This window comes from Poecilia mexicana, unplaced genomic scaffold (assembly GCF_051168715.1).
Source record: "Poecilia mexicana isolate PSO_F unplaced genomic scaffold, ASM5116871v1 scaffold_17, whole genome shotgun sequence".
In the NCBI taxonomy this organism is placed as follows: domain Eukaryota; kingdom Metazoa; phylum Chordata; class Actinopteri; order Cyprinodontiformes; family Poeciliidae; genus Poecilia; species Poecilia mexicana.
The window spans coordinates 9,370,118-9,391,769 of NW_028263386.1; the positions used below are offsets into that span (position 1 = coordinate 9,370,118).

At 37.3% G+C, this 21,652-nt stretch overlaps 2 protein-coding genes across 2 annotated transcripts; one reads left to right on the plus strand and one right to left on the minus strand.

Moving 5' to 3' along the window:
* The first annotated feature begins 1,255 nt into the window (after positions 1–1,255).
* LOC148154733 (uncharacterized) lies at positions 1,256–5,352 on the plus strand. Its single transcript, XM_088014934.1, has 2 exons — positions 1,256–1,476; positions 2,387–5,352. Exons 1-2 carry the CDS (start codon positions 1,402–1,404, stop codon positions 4,154–4,156), a joined length of 1,845 nt encoding a protein of 614 aa, XP_087871060.1. The 5' UTR covers positions 1,256–1,401; the 3' UTR covers positions 4,157–5,352.
* Positions 5,353–6,199: 847 nt separating this feature from the next.
* On the minus strand, positions 6,200–8,238 carry LOC148154734 (uncharacterized). The gene is made up of 2 exons (XM_088014988.1): positions 7,081–8,238; positions 6,200–6,643 (listed from the first exon to the last, which is right to left on the minus strand). The coding sequence occupies exons 1-2, from the start codon at positions 7,912–7,914 to the stop codon at positions 6,323–6,325; spliced, it is 1,155 nt and encodes a 384-aa protein (XP_087871114.1). The 5' UTR covers positions 7,915–8,238; the 3' UTR covers positions 6,200–6,322.
* Between the last annotated feature and the right edge of the window lie 13,414 nt (positions 8,239–21,652).

A 21,652-nucleotide genomic window follows, 5' to 3' on the forward strand; every position in this document is an offset into this window, starting at 1 on the left:
TTTGCACTGGGAGAGCATGAGGTCATTGCTTTAAGTTTGTCCTGCATGAGGATGCAGACATTCTTTAATAAATATGAGTCAGAATGAGCTGGTGCTGAAGATTGTGTGTCTGTCAGAGAGACTAAATAATAAACTACATTAATCTTCATAAATAAGTATGATCTAAAAATGTATCTTTTTTTAAAATCCCTTAGCAATATTTACTACATAAATGTAGATTATAGCATATCAATCAGGATTACTCTTCAGTAAATTAACACTTTGAATATTAGAAAAATCAGTATTACATTTATCATGATATCCATTTATTAACGATTAACAAAAACTAAAGATATTAGGCAAACTACCTAAGTTTTAGAAGAATTCATGTTTAAATTAAAACAAGCATTAAAACAATAAAATATATTAAAATATTAAAACAACCCATGGGTTGTTTTAATATGTCTATATGAAACTATAGAAATGGTTTCAGATTGCATGGGGAAAATGTACTTTTGGAAACAAACTGGAATTTTGAGTGACGTTCAGCACCAGGAAAATCAAACGATTGTTCTCAAGGAAGACTCCTACGTGGGAAACAAGGGGTGTTTACTTCAAAATAAAAGCACATTCAAATTTGTGGACAGAATTAACAGATGCGTTACATTTTAGAGCGCATCTCTAAAATGTCTTGCACTCTAAAATGCTTTCATACCTGACAGTCCGGTGGACTCGGTCCATCTGGGGACAAAAAGTTGCAACATTTGTTACATTTTCAGCAGGTGCAGTTCACTTTCACTGCACTGTCTGAAAAACCTGTTCCCCTCCTCGCCTGTGGTGGCGCTACACCAAGAACCACTGAAGCAAGCGACACAAAAAGCTCTAAAGAAAACTCGAGCGCAACTTCCTCCTTCATAAAATGTAAACAAAAATAGAGTAGCATCGGATTTTAGCAGTTGTAAGGTTTTCTCTTGTCCTTGGCAAAACACCATGATCCATTTCTCCTGCTAGCGCTAGCTAGACACTCACATTTGTTTTGATTCTATTTACCCAGAATGCTTTGCGCTATTGTTAACTTGCTGCTTTCGCGGCGTACACGCCTGCATTCAAACCTACGGAAGAGGATTAGGGCCACTGAAAAAAAAAAAAAATAAAGTCAGAAAAAAAAAATTCTCCGAATTCAGAGGGAAAAAAGTAAAAAAAAAAAAAAATTGTGGCCAAAAAAATTTTTTTTTTCTGAATTCAGAGGGGGGAAAAAATCAGTGGCCCATTTTTTTTTTTTTTTTTTTTTTTTTTTTTTCCCGTCAGAATTCAGAGGGGAAAAAAAAAAAAAAAAAAAAAACTTCCGACCCAGACAAGCAACCAGCTTCAGACCCACAGATGCGAGTTGTGGCGAACAGCTAACTAGCGTTCTGGAGAAAGATGTCTGATTTAAGTGAGTTTTTGCGTGCCAGAGGAGTCCCCGAAGCTTCCATTGCACTAATGGAAGAACAAAAGGTGAGTAAATCAAATGAGATAGTTTGGTCTCTAAATACGAACGGTTATGGCTAGTTGTTAGCATGTTTGTTAGCTTACGCGGTTATAGGAATAAGCGTGATTTACAATGTTAAATCACACAGCTGAATAAAGGATGTAACAGCTGTTGATTGCTGGAATTGTCCCGTAAGTGTTTGATGCGTTTATTTTATTGTTTTTCTGTTTGAATGTTTTATAATGAAACTAAGGTTAGCTGTATGTCAGCCACCTTCTAAATAAGATGTCTGCTGTGTTAAACTGTGTAACTTTTAGTTCAGTATATATATATATATATATATATATATATATATATATATATATTTAAAAGGAGAATGTATGACTTACATCGATCTGGTGCAAGTCATACAGCCACCAACTAAAGTGCATATCTATGTTATTTTGTCTTATGTTTGTGTTACGGTGTTTAAAAAAGTTACATTATGAAAATCACGAAATAATTTTCCTGCATTTTGTGATGTGTCAGCTCAGGACTGAAATTACATCTCACTCCCTGAGCTACACTATCAGTACATTTATTGCACAGGTATAGAAATGGTAGGCTTCATTTAACGAAATCAAACTTAATGTGATGTTTAATTTTTGTAATAAAAATGAACTGTTAACATTTCCTTGTGTGTTTTTATGCATGATACCTTTTACCTTAAAGAGACTGTATATTTCCGAATCTGTTTTTATACTTGCATGCTAACCAATCCAGTCCTTCCTATTTTTCAGTAAAATAGAGAATTGAACATTTACTGCTGCTGTTACTGTAATTCTCCCCAAAACAGTAAATTGCTTTAAGCAGGGACCTAAGGATACAATCTTAAGGGTAACTTTAACATCGATTTGCAGTGTAAATAATTGTCCTTTCTCATCTGTTTGTGTGCAGATTGACTGTGAGGTCATAGGTCTCATGGACGATGCAACACTTGAAAACTACTTACCTTCATATGGAGACAGAATTGCTGTTTTCAACTACTGCAGAAGCAAACAACCATTATCCAAAAGAAAACAAGGACTTCTTCAAAAGCTTCGTGAGAAAATGAAGAACAGAAAGGAAAGTCCAAAGGAGACATCAATACATGAAAGTACAAAACAGAAAAAGAAGCAAAGGGGAACACAAAATGTTGAGATTGGATGGATACATAATGATGGAAAAACTACCAAACAGGTGAGAGCGAAGCACGGAGGTGGCACTAGAAAAATTCAAATGGCCACTGATGCTGGATTAAAAGACATTCTTCAAGAAGGAAAGACCCTTTTTTTTCCTGATGGCACATCGCCTAAGGGACCTGAATCAGATTTTGAGTTTGAGGTTTGGGACTTTAAACAGAGCCACCTTACTGAAGACATTGGCCTGACTATTGGCAACATGTATGAAGCAGCAAGACTGTCACTGTTACGCTTCTACATTGCAACAAAACCAAAAGATCCAGAAGAAGATAACAGTGACACATCTGAAGTCGTATTTGTCTTGGAAAGCAGTAGCAGTGAATTTAATCCATTGCAGGTGGTGGAAGTCAGGAGTAATTCTGTTGAAGTCCTACATAGTCCAGAACTTTTAGATGATTCAGAAATTACTTTTGGTCCCATTCTAGATGCTGAGGAAGATACAGACGACACATTAATCTATGAGGGTTTTGTGGTTCCCCCAAGTCCAGCAAATCCAGAAGATGCAATCATAATCACTGTACGCTATGCTGACACTTTACATGACCTTATTACTGCTTTCTCTGATGAAGGGATTTTGAGAAAAACACTGAATGTAAAACGCATACTTCCAGACAACACAGAAGAAGCAGGCACAGGCTCAGGATTACTGAGAGATGTTCTCACTTGCTTCTGGAATGAATTCTATGAGCGATGCACCCTTGGTACAACAGTGAAAGTGCCATTCATCCGTCATGACTTTACCGCTGAAAAATGGAAGGCAGTTGGGCGAATCCTTTTGAAAGGCTACCGAGACTGTCAGTATTTTCCAAATAAAATTGCAATCCCTTTTCTTGAACAGGTGCTTTTCAGTAATGTTTACAGTGATCTTAAAGCACATTTTCTACAGTTTGTGAGCAGCCAAGAATGTGAAGTTTTGAGGGAGGCAGTTAAGAATTTTTCTGCTGTTGACCTTGATGATCTTGTGGAAGTTCTTGACAATTATGGCTGTAGAAAAAGAATCACTCCTGAAAGTTTTCCTAATATTCTTGATGAAATAGCTCACAAAGAGCTTGTCCAAAAACCAATGTTCGTCATTGACTGTTGGAGGGAGATCATCTACCCAGATCTGTCCCTCAGCCCAGAGGCACTGAACAAGCTGTTCAAAGACCTGCAACCAACTTCCAAAAAAGTCTGTCAGCTGCTGAAATTTGCTGTAGATTTAAATCCAAAGCAAAAGGAAGTAGAGAATCATCTCAAAAGATTCATAAGAGAGCTGGATGACATTAAGCTTCAGAAATTTTTGCGATTTTGCACTGGATCTGATCTTATTGTAACAAACAGTATATTTGTGGAATTTCAAGATATGACAGAGTTCACTAGAAGACCTATGGGACACACATGTGGAAGTACTCTGAAAATAGCAGACAGCTATGAAAACTTCCCAGATTTTCGTTCTGAATTCAATGCAGTTCTTGAAAGCAATGTCTGGGTAATGGACATTGTTTGATTCATACTGGAATGCACTACTTTAGAAATGTTCAATCAGAGTAGAGCAGAACTGCAAAGAAACATAAAGAATATGTATTTTGAACTGAGAGAAATTATTCCTGTTTAAAAGAAATTGGTGGAAGTTACCCATTTCTGTTGGAAGCTCAGTTTTGGCTAAGAATATTCAAGTTTCTTTTATTGTACCTATAGTTTCACATTATACAATGAAGTTGCCACAAAACAAACGAATAACTGTTTATTACATCCGAAAGCATCTTGACTTGATCTCACATCTCCAGCTGCTGGATAGAAACATTCAACGGTAACAAGAAAAATATAGTTAGAGACATATAAAGTTATAATAAAACTAGCTTTTAAGCTTTCTTTAGTAGAACACATATTAAGTGACAGTTTAGTTAAATCACAAACTCTTTTGGTAAGGAGTAAGACTTATAAATTTATTTGTTATTTAGTAATTGGGTCTAGAATAGATGTGGAATAAAACAAGAAACTGATTTATATTGAAACTCTTATACAATGTTTCAACACTTGCAAATGGTGAATATGGGTCAGTTCATTTTGAATTTTTTATGTCTGAAAATGTTTTTGTTTTTCATTTTTATTTTCAACACACATCTGTTAAGGAATGTTCAGGTGTTAATCTTTTGTATTTGCTGTTGAATCCAAATGTACAATAGAAAGTTATAGAAAATATTCAACATTTTCCTTAATTTTATAAATGTTCTTGTCACTAAGCAAATGTGCTGTTCACCTGTCATCAATCAAGCTGTGTGATTGTTTCACACAGCTTTTAAAGAAATCCATTTGTTCCTAATGTTATAAATAGAAACTATACAATGCAGTGCAAAAGCTGAGGTTATTTGATCAAATTCAAGCAAAATTGTCATGTTCAGAAATGAGCAATTGATCTAACACCTGCACCAATGTCCTTGTTGTCGACAAGTTACAGATTTTTGGTATTTTATTAACAATTAGTACTTGTTCTATCTTTGCATCTGAGATGACATATTATTTTTGATACCACAAAAGCAACAGTGTTCATGATCTTTTATACTAACTTACTGGTGTATACAAGGTTATATTCAATCTCAAAGTTTGTTTTAAAAGTTAGGTCATTCTAATGGCCATGTTATTTGGAGTAGCAAAACAAATGTTTTTTGTAATATTTTGCTAATAAAATGTTACTTTACCCAATACTTTTCTGTTATGGTTTTCAATCTAAATTAAGCTCGTTTTTCATTTGAACAGGTCTAATAACCAAAGTAAATAAACTGCTGAATTTGAAGAAAGTTATAAAAACTCTAAAAAAATGTTCTCATGTTCTTTTGGAATTTAGCAAATACAACTTTTTTATTTATAACTAACTTAAAACAAGAAAACTTCTGGTGGTGTGGTGCAAAAGCACAACCCATCTATGGAGGCCTCAGTCCTGCACGTGGACATCATAGGTTCGAGTCCCAGCCTGGTGACCTGTGCTGTGTAGCTTCCTTGCTCTCATTACTGGCTTATCTAACTTCACAGGGAGAAAAAAATTGAATATGACTTTTTATCAAGAATTCCTAAGTATCTGTTATCAACTGTACTATGCAAACACTTGGTGAACAAAACAATGAAGTTCATTTGTATTTCACAGAAAACAGGTTTATAAATTTATGACATCCTTTTTGCTGTGCTGCCATTTTGATCACATCTCAAACATACATTGTCAATATCTTTAACTTAACAGAACAGCATTTGAAGAAAAATACATTTTCCATGAAGTAGCATACTCATTTAAAAATAATTGACATTTGGTACATAACTGATTATAGAACAATAATTAACTTTGCATCAGCATTGTTTCTTCTAATAGCAGTGTGAAAGCAAAACAAACTATGGATTGGGAAATAAAAGCATGCCATCCAAACTGTATGTTTTTCTTTTATCAGCACAGTAACACCTTGAAAACTAATGTTAGGTCATATCAGAACTCTACAATTAAATTATAACAGCAATAAACTTTCATGTTCTAGCAGAATGACATCAAAAATATGTTTTCTTGCTCACAAAATGTCTTTAAATGCAGTGCAGAGGGCACCTATCAGACAATGCAAAAACTATCCAATGGCAGGACTGAGATAAACAGCAACACTTTTTTAATTATCTTTATGCACACTGAAAGTTGCTAAATACTTTGAAGTATTTCTTCTCTTAACCTTATATACAAATCAGCGGCAATAAGCGGATCTCTTGGGGGCGCCCAGTTGTTTTCTACCATAAGCAGACAACAAAGTTCAAAGACTGTTTCATCACAGGGATATTGGCCTTTTGGTGTACACTCTTCCATACACACAGCGACCTCCTCCATAGAAACAGGTTTGAGTCTATCCTCTGCCCTGTGCAGCTCTGGAAATGAGTACATCACCACTGGTCGACCCGATACTGCACCTCCACTTGGCCGGATTTTGTGCGAGTTCCATGTGTTCACAACATCATCCAGGTCATCCTGCATAAAATCATCAGAGTATAAATGTATGAAACTAAATATGTAATAGTAGCTTTTGCTAAAGATGAGGCTTATATTAATCAGCAGATATAGAAAGTGAATTCTAATTAAAACCAAGCAACAAGAACAAAATGGCAATTCCAAAACATTTTATTCTGTGTGTGAAATGATTCCCCAATCTATTGTAAAATTATTAATTAATGGATAAAACTTATTTCTGAAACTATACCTAAGGAAGTGTAGGGGAACAGATTCCCAAGTAATTTCAACCATTTTACATAAAAACTGATGTGCTTAATGCTTATGTGCTGAGAAGGTGCTGTTATGTAAACTGGTAAAATATACAAAAGCTTTTATTATTTCTGGTAAACATACCAGATTTGCTTTTAATACTTTTTAAAACAGAGACATTACAGTGAACCAGTAAACACTTTTACCTGAATAAGATTAAGAAAGCAGAATTGGATAAGGCTTTTATCCAAAAAGTCTCCTGTAAAGTGACCATCATCCAGGAAGGTTTGAAATAAGTTCATCCAAAACTGCGCACTCTGTTTGCGGAGGGTTGACCACCAGCCTTCTATGCGCTGGTTGGATGTACTTCTTCCATAAAGGAAACTTTTGTCCCTTGCAAAACTGTCTGTGTGGTTTCGCCGCAGAAATATCTGCATTTGTTCAACACAAATGTTTTCTGTACCTCTGTCAGCACGTATCCTCTCTGGACATCCGTTGACGCATAAAACTGTTTTCAAATAATAACTTGCAATCAATTTGGGGTCACTGTTTGTGGTATAAGCCTCCATCCATAAAACAAGTCGGCTAAAACCGTCTATACAACCACTGATAGCAATACCATAAGGTTTTAGTTTATCATAGCCATCCATGTGCCAGAGCGCATTTGGTCCTCTGCAATTGTACTGACGTCTTCTCAACCGTCGTGCTCGTCTCAGTTCCACACCTTCTGGGTCAAACAATTTGATTAAATGTCTCACAGTGTCTTGTGACACCACAAATCCACGTTGAACCGCACGAAGATGTAGCCACCGATAACCTTGCATTTGTCCATTAGTCATTATTTGTTGTTGGACAAAAGCCAGCACTTCTTCGAGGTCGGACTGATTCTTTCTTCTAAACAGCCCAAGTCTTCTGCAAATTCTTTTTAGAGTTCGATTACTTAATATAGTATGATGACTGTGCGCTAAAATGTGAAGGATTTCTTTGTTACTTAAAGACAGTCTGAAGTAAAGCTTAATGATATCATCCAAATCTGACATTTTCTAGCTTCTTTCACTTTAAGAAGGGAACAGTCTTCAGCAGAAGGCCTTTTTTTCTTTTTTGGACAGTTTTTTGCTTCAGCAGTAGTGGAAAACAGCAATTCCGTCTCCATAATTTTCCAGCTTTGCTGCGACATCACAGTCAATCTGCACACAAACAGATGAGAAAGGACAATTATTTACACTGCAAATCGATGTTAAAGTTACCCTTAAGATTGTATTATTTCGTGATTTTCATAATGTAACTTTTTTAAACACTGTAACACAAACATAAGACAAAATAACATAGATATGCACTTTAGTTGGTGGCTGTATGACTTGCACCAGATCGATGTAAGTCATACATTCTCCTTTTAAATATATATATATATATATATATATATATATATATATATATATACTGAACTAAAAGTTACACAGTTTAACACAGCAGACATCTTATTTAGAAGGTGGCTGACATACAGCTAACCTTAGTTTCATTATAAAACATTCAAACAGAAAAACAATAAAATAAACGCATCAAACACTTACGGGACAATTCCAGCAATCAACAGCTGTTACATCCTTTATTCAGCTGTGTGATTTAACATTGTAAATCACGCTTATTCCTATAACCGCGTAAGCTAACAAACATGCTAACAACTAGCCATAACCGTTCGTATTTAGAGACCAAACTATCTCATTTGATTTACTCACCTTTTGTTCTTCCATTAGTGCAATGGAAGCTTCGGGGACTCCTCTGGCACGCAAAAACTCACTTAAATCAGACATCTTTCTCCAGAACGCTAGTTAGCTGTTCGCCACAACTCGCATCTGTGGGTCTGAAGCTGGTTGCTTGTCTGGGTCGGAAGTTTTTTTTTTTTTTTTTTTTTTTTTTCCCCTCTGAATTCTGACGAAAAAAAAAAAAAAAAAAAAAAAAAAAATTGGGCCACTGATTTTTTCCCCCCTCTGAATTCAGAAAAAAAAATTTTTTTGGCCACAATTTTTTTTTTTTTTTACTTTTTTCCCTCTGAATTCGGAGAATTTTTTTTTTCTGACTTTATTTTTTTTTTTTTTCAGTGGCCCTAATCCTCTTCCGTACAAACCAAACCAGAGTTCATTTCTGAGACTAGATTTGAAGACAGAATTGCGGATACCTAACAGTCGGTAGATTCATGTGTTGCTCTGCCATCCTCAGTTTTTCTTGTCAAAAAACTCTTTTATTCTCATGCAACCATAGCAGAAGTGAAAGATATGATCTTGGTACATTGGGAACATAACTCTATCAAATCAGAATGTTTTATTTAACTTTCAGGGTTGTTTTTTTTTCTAACTCTCACATAGCTGGTTTGCCAAGTCTGGAAGCAAACTTTTTAAAGCAATAACTTTCATTGTTCTAGAAATCAAGATAAAGATCAACTTGAAAACATCACAAATATGTACGGTGCGTAGGATGTCTTGTTATCTAAAACTATAATTATCTGTTCCTGTTGGAAGTCACGAGAGTTTAGCGTAACATTGTAGTCATGGGTCAGTATGAAAAGACAAATTTCTTCTTGTAAGTAAGGAAAAAGTAGAAACACCCTTTCAGCCAGCTGATTGACAGTTCACAGCAACCGGTGTTGCCTTATACAGAAAACTTTGGCAAACAATTCATTATGTTGGAACATGTTTGTGGCTTTTATAAGGACATAACATGAAATGCTGCATATCTGAAGCAGGACGTTAGTCATATTTTGGCAAACAGTTGATTGAAAATCCAATATGGAAGATGTTTTCTCCAGTTTGAGGTTTTGTTTGTGTTTACGTCTGGTTCACAGCCTTAATCTTCACATCTGACCCTGTGTGGGTGTCATGTTTTGTTTTTTTCTCCTGCCTGGGAGCGCTGATCTGAGTGATAGGTATGAGGGTGGTGAACAACTCCTACTCAGACTAGATTAGGTTTATCTCGTCTGAATCAGGTTTTCAAACGGTCTCTGGGAAAGACAACTTGAGGAAAACCTCGTAGAAAATACTTACCTGGCACGACTGGATGCCAACTTACTATGCTTAATCATTTAAGCATCTCTAACCGCTGGTCAATGTGTGCTCCCTCCCACTAACTGAGGAACGCTTCTGTGAAACTTGGCAGAGGATGTGACTACATACTATTTGGCACATGATGAGAAGGACACATTCACAGAGAAAATTCAACCTGCGGAAACCTGACATACCTCATGATTCAGGATTCCTAACAGACGCGCTGGCCGCAGGTAAACACAAAAGTATGCTTAAATATTAAAGAAAGACACATACCTTCTTTGAGTTAAGCCATAGCTTTATTACAATGTTGCTTGTATAATGCAAAGTTCTTATTTTGCATATTTTTGTACCTCTATTTGTGTCTCTCCTGCTTCTACAAACAGTCCAACACCCGGCCGTTTTTTAAAGCTTTGTGCTGTTAATGCTTAAAAAAACATTATCTTGGCAGCAAGTTAATGTTTTTTTAGTGTATGGAAAATGAGCCACTTCAAAAACCTCCCGATTGTTGAGTCACACTGGGTCAAATGGGCACTGCTACGTTATCTAGCAACCCCAGTGGAGCGCAGCTTTCACCTCGCAACTCAAGTGATTTTCCAGGACATTTGTTCCGATGGTACAATGGCTGCTGGAAAAGATGAGTGTTTTGTTGTCGACTTACCATATAGAAACCACTTGCAGCATTTGTGCTGGTTGTGCAGGAGGCTCCACTTCTGCTTATCAAAGATGTATGGTTGTATAATTGCGCTTCTGTTTCCAGTTATCTCAATGTTTGCACTCATGTGAACGTAAACTTTATGTGGGGATGTATGAGGGGCAAATGAGGGACTTCCTGGTTCAGTGACTACTTTAGCTAGCTACTTAAAATATTGCATGTTTAATTTCTTGTATATAAATAAATTAATTGTGGATACTTCTTTTGATTGGTATAATTAATTGTACCAATCAAAACAATTGTTTTTATTGATACTTTTGATTTGACGATTTTGGCCCAAGTAGCAAAAACTTTGGACACCCGGATCAATAATCGGGCCGCCAATAATTATCACAATTGTTATTTATTAACATGGAGTTATTTACTTATTAAATAAAGATAAAAATAAATAAATGGTATGTAGAATTTACATGAATGCTTTTCATGCAGTACCAATAGAGGGAAAGTAGGAACTGTAAAATGTATTTTCAGCCATGACTTGCTGATAAATACAGTAAATGAACCTTGTCCTGCTTACAGTATAACTGCACAGTCAGATGAGCATAAACAATTCACCTTTTCCCCTTTTACTATTATTCGGTTGTCATGCCAACGCAGCACTATTGACACACATTTTATAGCGAATTCCTCGCAATGGAAAATAACTATGGTTACTCAATAGCCGAGGAACAACAGATAGACGTCTGACAGCGTGGCAGTGTCAACTTCAAACAGGTGTGCCACGAGGAACCCCGTTGTTTATCCACAACCGGAAACCCGTCTCCTAGCAACCGGAGGGAATCCTCTCGTGTCTTATCAGGACTCTGATCTGTGCATGACGTCAAAACCAGGTCGTTCCTCTCTCTGGCATGCGAAGTGTCCCTGTAATCCTTCCGTGAAACGTCGATCCCTCTGCTTGCGAAACACAAAGAGAAGCCGGTGAGTCACCCTGAGAAAGGATCTGTAGTAAAGGTATTTCACTGAAGGTGATGGCCGGGGAGCGTCCGCCCACGTAAACCTGAAATAGTTGCTACACTGGTTGGAAAGCCTCAGCACTGCGGCTCGGTGTGTGGTCCAGCCAGCAGGCCTCCAGTACAGGAAAATTTCCATCCTCCTGTGTAGACTTTAGAACAATATTAGTCTAAAGAGCATATAGCTGAGCGTTTCAGTCTTTGAAAGCCTGCAACACAAATCACCCGGCGCACTACGTGACACCGAGTCTGGTGGTTGCGCTCACATTAGGTCAGTTACTCACGCTGTCACTGGGTCAAAGTGCACATCAGGGTAAGCATTTTGGCACCACGGCTGTATTTACTTCCTTCTGCAGATCTTATTTAACAAGTGTTTTCAGTGTGTCCTTCGCCTTGGAAACTGACTCATCAACTCTGGAGTCCAAAGTCTGAAAGATCAGCAAACTACAGCCGAGCACGTACCAACCCTTCTCATTTCGCAGTCCCACACCGTGTTATTACGGAGGAGTAATGATTACCGAGCTGCGAATGTGACCCCCCAAGAGCCTCCATCATATATCAGAGGGGTCAGCGGGGAAATTAAAGGGATATAAAAGAAAAAGCTTTCACATGTCTTTTATTTTGCCCTCTTTAAAACACTGCTTTTTGTCTCCTCGGCCGTTGAGACAGGAGAAGAAACACACTGCTCTGTCATATCCAGTCCCGATTAAATGCATCCTCCACAATTACCAAGATGTAAAAAAATAAATAAATAAATCAAAACAAATAGATCTTTTACTACCACTACATAATCTCACGTTTAAAAAAAATAGAAAAATCCTTCCTTTAATTATTCATGGGGGGGGGGGGGGGAATTAAGAGATATTTTCCTTACAAAATCACTGGCGCCATGAATATTGGTACTGCAGCGACTCCTGTTAAACAAATGTGCCATGAAACTTAAGAAAATACTTTCAGTTGATCAGAGTGTCAGGTAACTTTAATTAGTAATCCATCACTTTCTGTTTCCTTCCAGCATATTTACAATGTCAAATAAAGGCCAGTTTCTCTCAGAGGAAACAGGACCAGTCAAATATTTCTCTATTTATGTGTTACCTTCCTAAAATAACGGGATAAGTTAATTTTGACAAGTGATTGTGGCAAAAAAATAAATATATAAATAAATAAATCACAACCTCTCTCTTTACAAATTAGACAAAACAAAACAAAATCACTTCAAAAAAGTGTATGTAGTATGTAAGAAATAGAATTTTATTGCAATATTTTGTAGTACTATAGTGAAAAATTAGTGACAAAAACTGCTTATTGCTTATTTTTTCGGTAAATATGGCTGTGACTGCATATCCCCACAAACACAAATATTCCTATTTACAACAGGCTTCGTCGGTGTGATTTATATCGCTAAGCTGCGGTCACACATTTTCAAATTTACTGATATTTATTGATGCTCTCATGGGACAAACATATTTCCAAACATACTTGTATGACTATTTTTTTTAAATTTACAATGAAAAACTGAAATTAATCAAATTCTTATCATGATAAAAAAAATTAATAAATTCATGATGATTGATAAACGATACAAGTAAAAACACATTTTATTCTCTTAGGCTTTTAACCCAGAGTGAGCTATCTGTGTCTTAATGTTGCACTTATTTCTTGTTTTATATGATGGTTTTCTTAGAGTTATTTTTGTGCAGCTAAATTGTATTTAGAAATAAAGTCGTATGGTATAAATGCCAACCTGTCGATCCTTACAGCAGACTCTGCTGATCATTTCCCAGCTGTAATCGCACCGTTTAATTGAGAGAGGCGTCGATCAGCGGTGTTGTAAAACCACTCCATTTGGCTCGCCTTAAATTCCTCATAACTCATGTCAGCGGCGAGGAGTTGTACCAGCAAGACCTTCCTTTATTTCACCCTGCATGTGGAGAAAGGTTGAGTCTTGCTGTCACATTCATATTTCATCCTGTCCTGCTTTGTTGCTCTTATGAACCGCAGCTCCAGATATTTCTCATATGTTTAGAAGCTGAAATTTTAGACCTCTAAATAAAAGTCTGACTTCATTACGCACTCTTTTTTTTTTTTTTTTAATTATTATTATTCCTGGGAAACTACTTGGAAGCTATTGCGGGAGTCAAGGGAATACCAGCAGTAACAACTTACTGTCCGCTCAGCGTTTGTTTTAGTCAGTCGCTAAATGTGTCCTGCTTCAAACTCAGCGTTAAAGACAAGCGGTTTCTAAATGCGTTTAAACTCTACAGTCATATATTTGTCTTCCTGAAGGCTTCAGTGCCAGGACTTGCCCCACACACAGCTGAGGGATTATGTGAAAATAACACATCTATAATAATGGCACATCCAACCTTACTCGGGTATGAATAATGTTCTCACAACTGTCTTGTTATAGCACCGGAAACCTTGAAAAGTAAACAAAGCCCTCCTAAACAAATATAGATGTGTCCGGTTAGAATGAAAAGGAAGCTGCGTCTTAGGAGAAACTTTTAAAAAAAAGTAAAGAGATGTCCTTCGTATAAATAGCCCGGTGCGTAATTTATGTTTTATTACAGCGGAGAAAAGGCTTTCATTCTTTTCTGTCGCTGAATGAGACCATCAAAATAAATGTGGCTTGAGGCTGCGTGGTAATCGAGAGGTCTTTTCTTCTAGCACAATGGAGGTTAAAGCCTTTTGTCTGTCGCGTCTGAGAAATGCAGGACACCTGGCTCTCTCACAGAGGTTCAAAGACACGTGAGAACTTTCTGTCTCCACACATAAATAAATAACACTGCTGCATATTTTTTAGCCTTTTAATTTTATTTCCTGACTGGTCATAGTGTCTTGTAACTTTTAATTAGGAGTCCATGACTTCCTGTTTCCCTGGAGTAAAGAAATGACTTTAAAGCTGCACTATAACTTTTATTAAAAATATTTTTGTTGAAGCTGTCACTATGTTGTGGCAGTTTAATGTGAGACAGATAAAATGCAAAAAAATCCAGCTCCTCTGTTTGCCGAGAAACAACCAATGAGAGCCTGGAGGAGGGTCTTAGCGCTGTCAATCGCCCTCCAACTGGTGCTTCTCATTCACCCTTCTCCCTCTCAGTTAGCATGGCCACCGATGACGGTGAATAAGTTGTTTGTCCACCATTAGAACATTTAGCAGTGCTTACATGAGGTTGATTGACAGCGCTTAGACTTTTCTCTTGGCTCTGATTTGTGATCTTTTCACAGATTTGAACAAACTGACACAACATGGCTAGAGTTTTAATAAATATTTAACAAAAACATTTTCTTATAAAAGTTTCATACTTCAGCTTTAAATTGACAGCCATTTCTATTAGGCTCTTTTAAAATGGAAAACACAAGAATATGCCTCACATCTAAGGAAGATGTGTGGACAGGTGGTTGTGGTTTTCCATTAAATAAGAAACACTTAAAATCACAGATGAATAAGTTTATTTACGCAATAAATCATTAAAAAAACATGCTGCACCATCATCCTCCTACTACATCCTGTCATCTTCTTTCTCTTTTCCAAGGAAGTTGGAGGGGGATGGTGACGTAGTAACATCTGGATGTTGATCATGTGACTCGTATGATGCAAAAACAAAATAAATTTTTCCATGGAGTTTTGCAGAAAATACTAATTTCAATACATCCGAAAACCCACGTCATCGTAGCCCAAAAAGTTTTTTTTTTAATTCCCTTCTTTCAATTAAGCAAATTTATTTTTGCATTTCCGATTTGCTCAATTATATGGTCGATGGAAACGCATCTAATAAGACGTCAATGTCTCTTCTGACATAATATGTGTATATTTCATGTAACTGTTTACATCAGTTGCCACCTTGACTTTTAATAACTTACCACATACAGTTTTAATTGTATTTCTTATTAAATGAAAACTGAAATTGTGTTTTTTCGATTTTGGCAGAATATGAAAAAAGTTTTGCCCACCTTTGTAATGGAAAAGCTGCTTCTGTTGATCAAGTCTACAGTCAAAGAAATTATTTAAACCTTTAGAAAAGCTGGAATGGTGATCAATTTCAACAAAAGTCTGAATATTTCAAAAGATAAATATGAAAATAGTCTCTCCCAGCCCACTGTTAAGCATCTGTTTTGTCAGAGTTGACCTTCTGTTGATCAAGTCTATGCTCAGAGAAAATGTTTAAAACTTTAAAATAGCTGGAATGGTGATAAATTTGAACAAAAGCCTGCATATTTCAAAGGATTAATATAAAAATAATAACTCCCAGCTCACTGCGAGGGTCGATGCTGCTATGAAAATTCATTTTCACCTAAGTTTGCTTGCAGTATATCTAAAATCGGAACAACAAATAGAAAGTATTACTCTAAATACCCTCCAAATAAATGAGAGAAATCGAACCCAGGACACCTGGCTCTTAAATTGAAAGTTCATTAGCTTCCTGTTCTTGTTTACTATTTGAATAAAGAGAGACAAGTGCACAGCAGGAGCAAAGACACCTTGCACTCTGATGATGACTGCAGATGTTCAGCAGCACCACTGGACAAACCTCCTCTCGCCGTCCTTCAAACTGCTATTTTAACAAGTCTGCCAGATCCACATCTGGATATTATCTGGACACTAACAGCTGTAATGAACCCTGACATACTCATCAGAAAACCCCTTATTCACCCTGAGTGTCCACCAGAATGCCTCTTGGTTTCCCTCCTTGCTACTGAAAATATTTGTGTTTCGCCTCCTCTGGACATTCGATAGGACTTGGACGCCGTCCGACATACTTTCTGCTGTCTTAATGGCGGCCCTTTGCACCAAATGGTATTTTAGCACAAGTGCATGGCAACAGCAAAACAAAGAGGCACAAGATGAATTCCTCGGCCGACCACTTTTTGAATTACTGATCATGTAAAAACCCGCTGTGGCTCCCAGATTGCAAACATCAGTTCTTGGAGCCTGCATGCAAACCAACCCTCTAAATAGGGTTGTCTATTTCTGTTCGGCTGCGGGGGAAAACATGTGTTTGACATCAGTGTCACTCGCAAGTCGTTTTGCAGCGGGGCTTCATCCCCCTCCTCCTCGCTTTTACTCCGCTCAGATTAGCGGTCGACAATAGCCGTATTCAACGAACGCCGCTAATTATCATCCAATCAATGAACTCATGTTTGACGAAAGGCCTGCCTGCTGAGGTTAAAGGGTTTTTGGATCAAACGTTTTGTCTCGTTCTGAATGTGTCTGGGCTTCTGTTTATACTAGCTCTTTGCAAAGGGCTCTGGAAATACAGAAGCAAAGTAAACACGCAGACAAAGCGTCCCGCACCACAACAAACTCTTCAGTACTATCAAGAAATGAACATCAAAGGGAACAATTGAAAGTGAATTTACATCACGGTGTCACCCTGAAACCTGACGCCTGGTGACGATTTGGGTTGGGAAAAAAAAAAAAAGAAAAAGAAAGAAACAAGAGCTGCTTCATCATTTCAAAGCAGCCACTGCAGAGGATCTCACATATGCCAATGATCTGGAAAAAAACCAATCAGTCAGTAGATCACAGGTGTAGGGTTGGAGGATCTCATACAATATACCACAGCAGCTCAAACAAAACATTTACTGAAAGAATGACATTCAGATTAAGTCCTTGTAGGAAAGATTGGCTGTAGATTTAATACAAGTTGCTAATTTAAAGCTAAAACCCGGCGTTTTCTGTAAAATCAGTCAATTTTCAACACACATTATTAAAGTCCAATTTTATTTCTACAGAATAAACAAGAATAGTTGATCTTCCATAACTTAAAGTGTTTCCCAATAGATTCAGTTGGATTGGGGATCAAATTTGCAACATATGCTACAGTTTCAGCTGGTGTGGTTGGCTTTCAATGAAGTCAATCAATCAAGTTTATTTGAATAATTCATTTCAGTATCAAGGGGGTTCAAGGTGCTTTACATCATAAAACAAGAAAATTACAAAGCTGTAAAGAAAACACCAGTCAACTTTGAAAAATCTGTTCCCCTCCTCGCCTGCGGTGGCGCTGCACCAAGAAAAACGGAAGGAAACGTCACAAAATCATCTGAAGAAGACGAGCACCACTTCCTTCTCCATGAAATGTAAACAAAAATGGAGTACCGTCAGATTTAACGGTTGTAGGATTTCTCTTTTGTCGTTTGTAAAAATAAAAATACAAATAAAAAAACCGAAAAGAAGACAGGAGCCATTTCTGTCGCTAGCGCTGAACAAAACACCACTTCCTGCTTTTTAAGCAACCTCTGGTCCGTTGTTAGACAGACCAAACGAAACGAACCGGACTTTCTAGGCAAGTGAACTAGCGTTCGTTTAAAATGGACTAAACAAGGCTGGTGTGAATACATTTAGACATCCATCCATCTTTTTGCAGGATCGCAGGTGCTTTTCTTCTGGGGTCATTAGGTGAGAGTCCATATCCGGTAGAGGCCGGGATTTGAACCCAGGGCCTTCTTGCTGCAAGGTAAGACTGCTGCCAACTTAAATATAAAGTACAATAAAGCACAACTAGATAAAGTAAGTTAGAAAATACTTTGACTAGCATCAGGAAGCTAATCTGATCAGCTGATGTTGCTTTGGTTCTTGTGATGTCATCAACCCAGTACAAAACCAGAAGAAGATGTTTTTCTTGCTGCAGTGGAACAGTTATGTTTTTTGTTTTTTTTGTTTTTTTAGTCAGTGTTTATTTGTTTCTGGAAAGTCAAATTGCTTAATTTCTGATGAGAGAAGTTCAGGTGGAGGCGTCTTCACTTCTGTCAGGCTGCCACTTTTTCCTGGAATGGTAGTTTAACTCCTTGAGCAACTTTTTATTGTAAAGACATTTCCTTAAAGAATGTGTAGAATCCGGTTGCGAATGATGAGAGTACGTCGAAACAAATGACTGGTGATACTTAGATGAGGTTGCAAGGTCCTCAGGGTGGATGAAAACAAAGCTGAATTTGGATATTTTGCTTTAGATTAAATTTATAAATGACTTATTGGTGACAGAAAACTCACATTTTCAAAGTATTTCCCTGGATTTATAAAGCATAACACTTAGCCATTAACAGGCCTCAGTGGACATCCAGTGCTTGGAAGATTATTAATCTATCAAACTAATCTAATAAAAGGGTTAATATTTTTATTATTCAATTATTAAGCGTTGAAATATATTCTTGCATTATGGTGTATGGTCTTAAACGCACATTTTATGTCCACCATCTTATTGTTTTCAGTCAAATACTCCAACCTGGCAGAAACCAGTTCTGTGTGCATCTCAAGGTATTTTGCATGTGAAAAGACAATTTGTTGCAGGCAAATCTTGAAAATATGTTTCCCTGAATTTACATCCAAGCTGTTTTTCTGTTTGCTGAAGGAAGCATCATGCTGCCACCACCATGTTTCAGGGTGGAGATGTGATTAAAAAAAAATTCACAGGTGTGCCATATTCTTTTGAATGATTGAACAGTGAGATGTACAAAGCTTGGCATATTTCTTCATGACTGAACTTAATTTTAATTTTCTCTATAACTTCCTCCCCGACCCGTCTGCTTTGTTCATGATGCTGTTGATCCAATAACATTACCTGACAAACCTCTGAGGCCTTCAGAGAATAAACGGCACACAAATTGACTTTATTAACTAATTATTTGCTTTTATTTACTTGCATCTTTGTGGTCTATTACAAAAAATGTAAGTTTGTGGATGCAACATAGGAAATGTTATGAATAATACCAGATGACTGAGTTTTAAAGTGGACTGGACTGTAAAATTGACCTATATTTGGTTGTTTTTAAGATTATATATCTCCAAAATGCTTAACTTTTCATAAAAATGAATATGTAACATAAAATAAATATATGCAGCAATAAATATGTCATGATATTTTTATATGGATCACATGGGTAGTTGCCTAGGGTAGCAGAAATACAGAACAAGATGAAGAAACATTACAACTTTTGCGCCTTTAACAAGTGTTTTTATTGTTTTTAATGTGTGTAGCAACGCAAGTGTTGAGTGTGGATCCCTGCTTGCTAAGTGATAAAATGTAGTCAAGCATGGAGGGTTTGTGAGGAACTGCACTGCATTTTTTCCTGCCTCAGAGCCTCGTTTTCTTATTAATAGGTTGGGGAAGTGAAAGGAGAAGGGGCTCGTCCATTCATGTAAAGGCCGCCACTCTGTCTAGCTCTATTTAGCAAAAAACCTGATTGACTTGCAGCCATTTTAACTATTTGAAATAAATGAATTATGCTGCTGCTGGCGTTCTGACTAAAACCAGGAAGACAGAGCACATCACGCCAGTTTTAAAGTCCTTACACCTTAAAATATTGTTTCCCAACCCTGGTCCTCAAGGCACACTGCCCTGCATGTTTTAGATGTTACCCTGCTTTAACACACCACATTTAAATGGTTACAGTTCAGAAAAAGCTTGTTAATCAGCCATCAATTGAAATCATGTGTGTTGAAACAGGGAAGTACCTAAAACATGCAGGGCAGTGTGCCTTGAGGACCAGGGTTGAAAAACACTGCCTTAAAATACTGTTTCTTCCAGAAAACTGCAAAACAGCCAACAGGTGCTATGCAAATAAACTTGACTAAAACACTTAAAATCTTCTGAAAATGTTTAACTCTTACTTTGGTTTATGAAACTTTTTAGGTAATAAGCAAACTAATCAATCTTATCTGTTTCTTTTTATTATATTATTTTTTGACATTAACATAGTATTGAAATAATTTTGTGCAGATTTTGTAATGGAAATGGTGCTTCTGTAAGTCAGGTCTACAGCTATAGAAATAGTTTAAACCTTTAAAAAAGCTGAAGGTGACGATTTTGAACAAAAACCTGAATATTTTAAAAGATAAAAATGAAAATAATCACTCCCGGCCCATTGTTAAGCATCTGTTTTGCTAGTTGACCTTCATAAGACAGGAAATATCTCCATAAACTGAAAATATTCCTTGACGTCTCCGATGTCTGGTTAGGGGTGCAACGATTTATCGGAGCCAATTTCCTTAATTTTGGGAGATCTGTGATCGGACAATTTTGACATGTAAAGCCGATCTTAACCACCGATCTTATCTACCTCGGCAAAGGTTTAAAAATCAACCTCTGTCCTCTTTAGGTGAGAGAGGTCCTCCTGATCATGTCTCCATGTTTACAGTTAACAATAGTGACCCAACTGTCTCCAACTCAACAACTTTCTTGCTATATTTAGCAACATTACAGACAAAAAAAATTGGTATCAGCCAAAATCATAATCGGCAGGTTAAGCTTTTTTAATCGGCCAAAAACGTGTAATCGGTGCAGCCCTAGTGTGCTATGAGTTTTAATGACTTATTGCATTAAAGCTTATTGACGTGCGATTTTAATTTTGGGATTTTGAACACTAGCAAAATATAGACAAAGATTAGTAATGGAAACCCTTTTTTAAAAAAAAATCAAAGCCCTGCTTAGAAAGTGCACAGCAACCATGAACGAATGCCGCCTTTTAAAATAAACAATATCCAGCTGTGAGGGCAGGTGAAGCATGCGACCAGTATCCTCATGAACCAAACCAGTAACTTTTTCCCAGTTCCAGAGACGTTGTGTATTTACCCAATCAGCAATGAGAGGCCTGTGTGACACCAGCACTCTCCCTCTGTAATTTCCGTCCCCATTTTCCACCAAGACCACTCAACCTCCACAGCCATATGGTTTGCTGCCATAACCATTTGCAGCTGAGTGAAAACAAACCATCAGGACGCGTCCCGGGGGACGGGGGGCTCGAAGACGCACTCGCCACCGCTCGTCCTCGGCTTTGTGCTGGTTACGATAACCTACCGTGACTCATCCTATCTGCAGATGATTTTCCTCATAAGTTGCAAAGGCGGGGAGTCTGGTCAGGGGATACAATATCATTCAGTTGAAATTCAAGGGTGAGGCAAAAATAGCACATCAACCACATGAAGAAGCCTGGACCAGAAATAGCTTGTTTGATGGGTATATGTTTCAGTGGTGCAATGATGGGGTCTCTCCACAGAGCTCTAAAAGAACCCACCCCCCGTCTCGTATATGATTTTGGGTCGGGTGGTTGCACACGTGGTTGGTTCACTGTGTGCCTC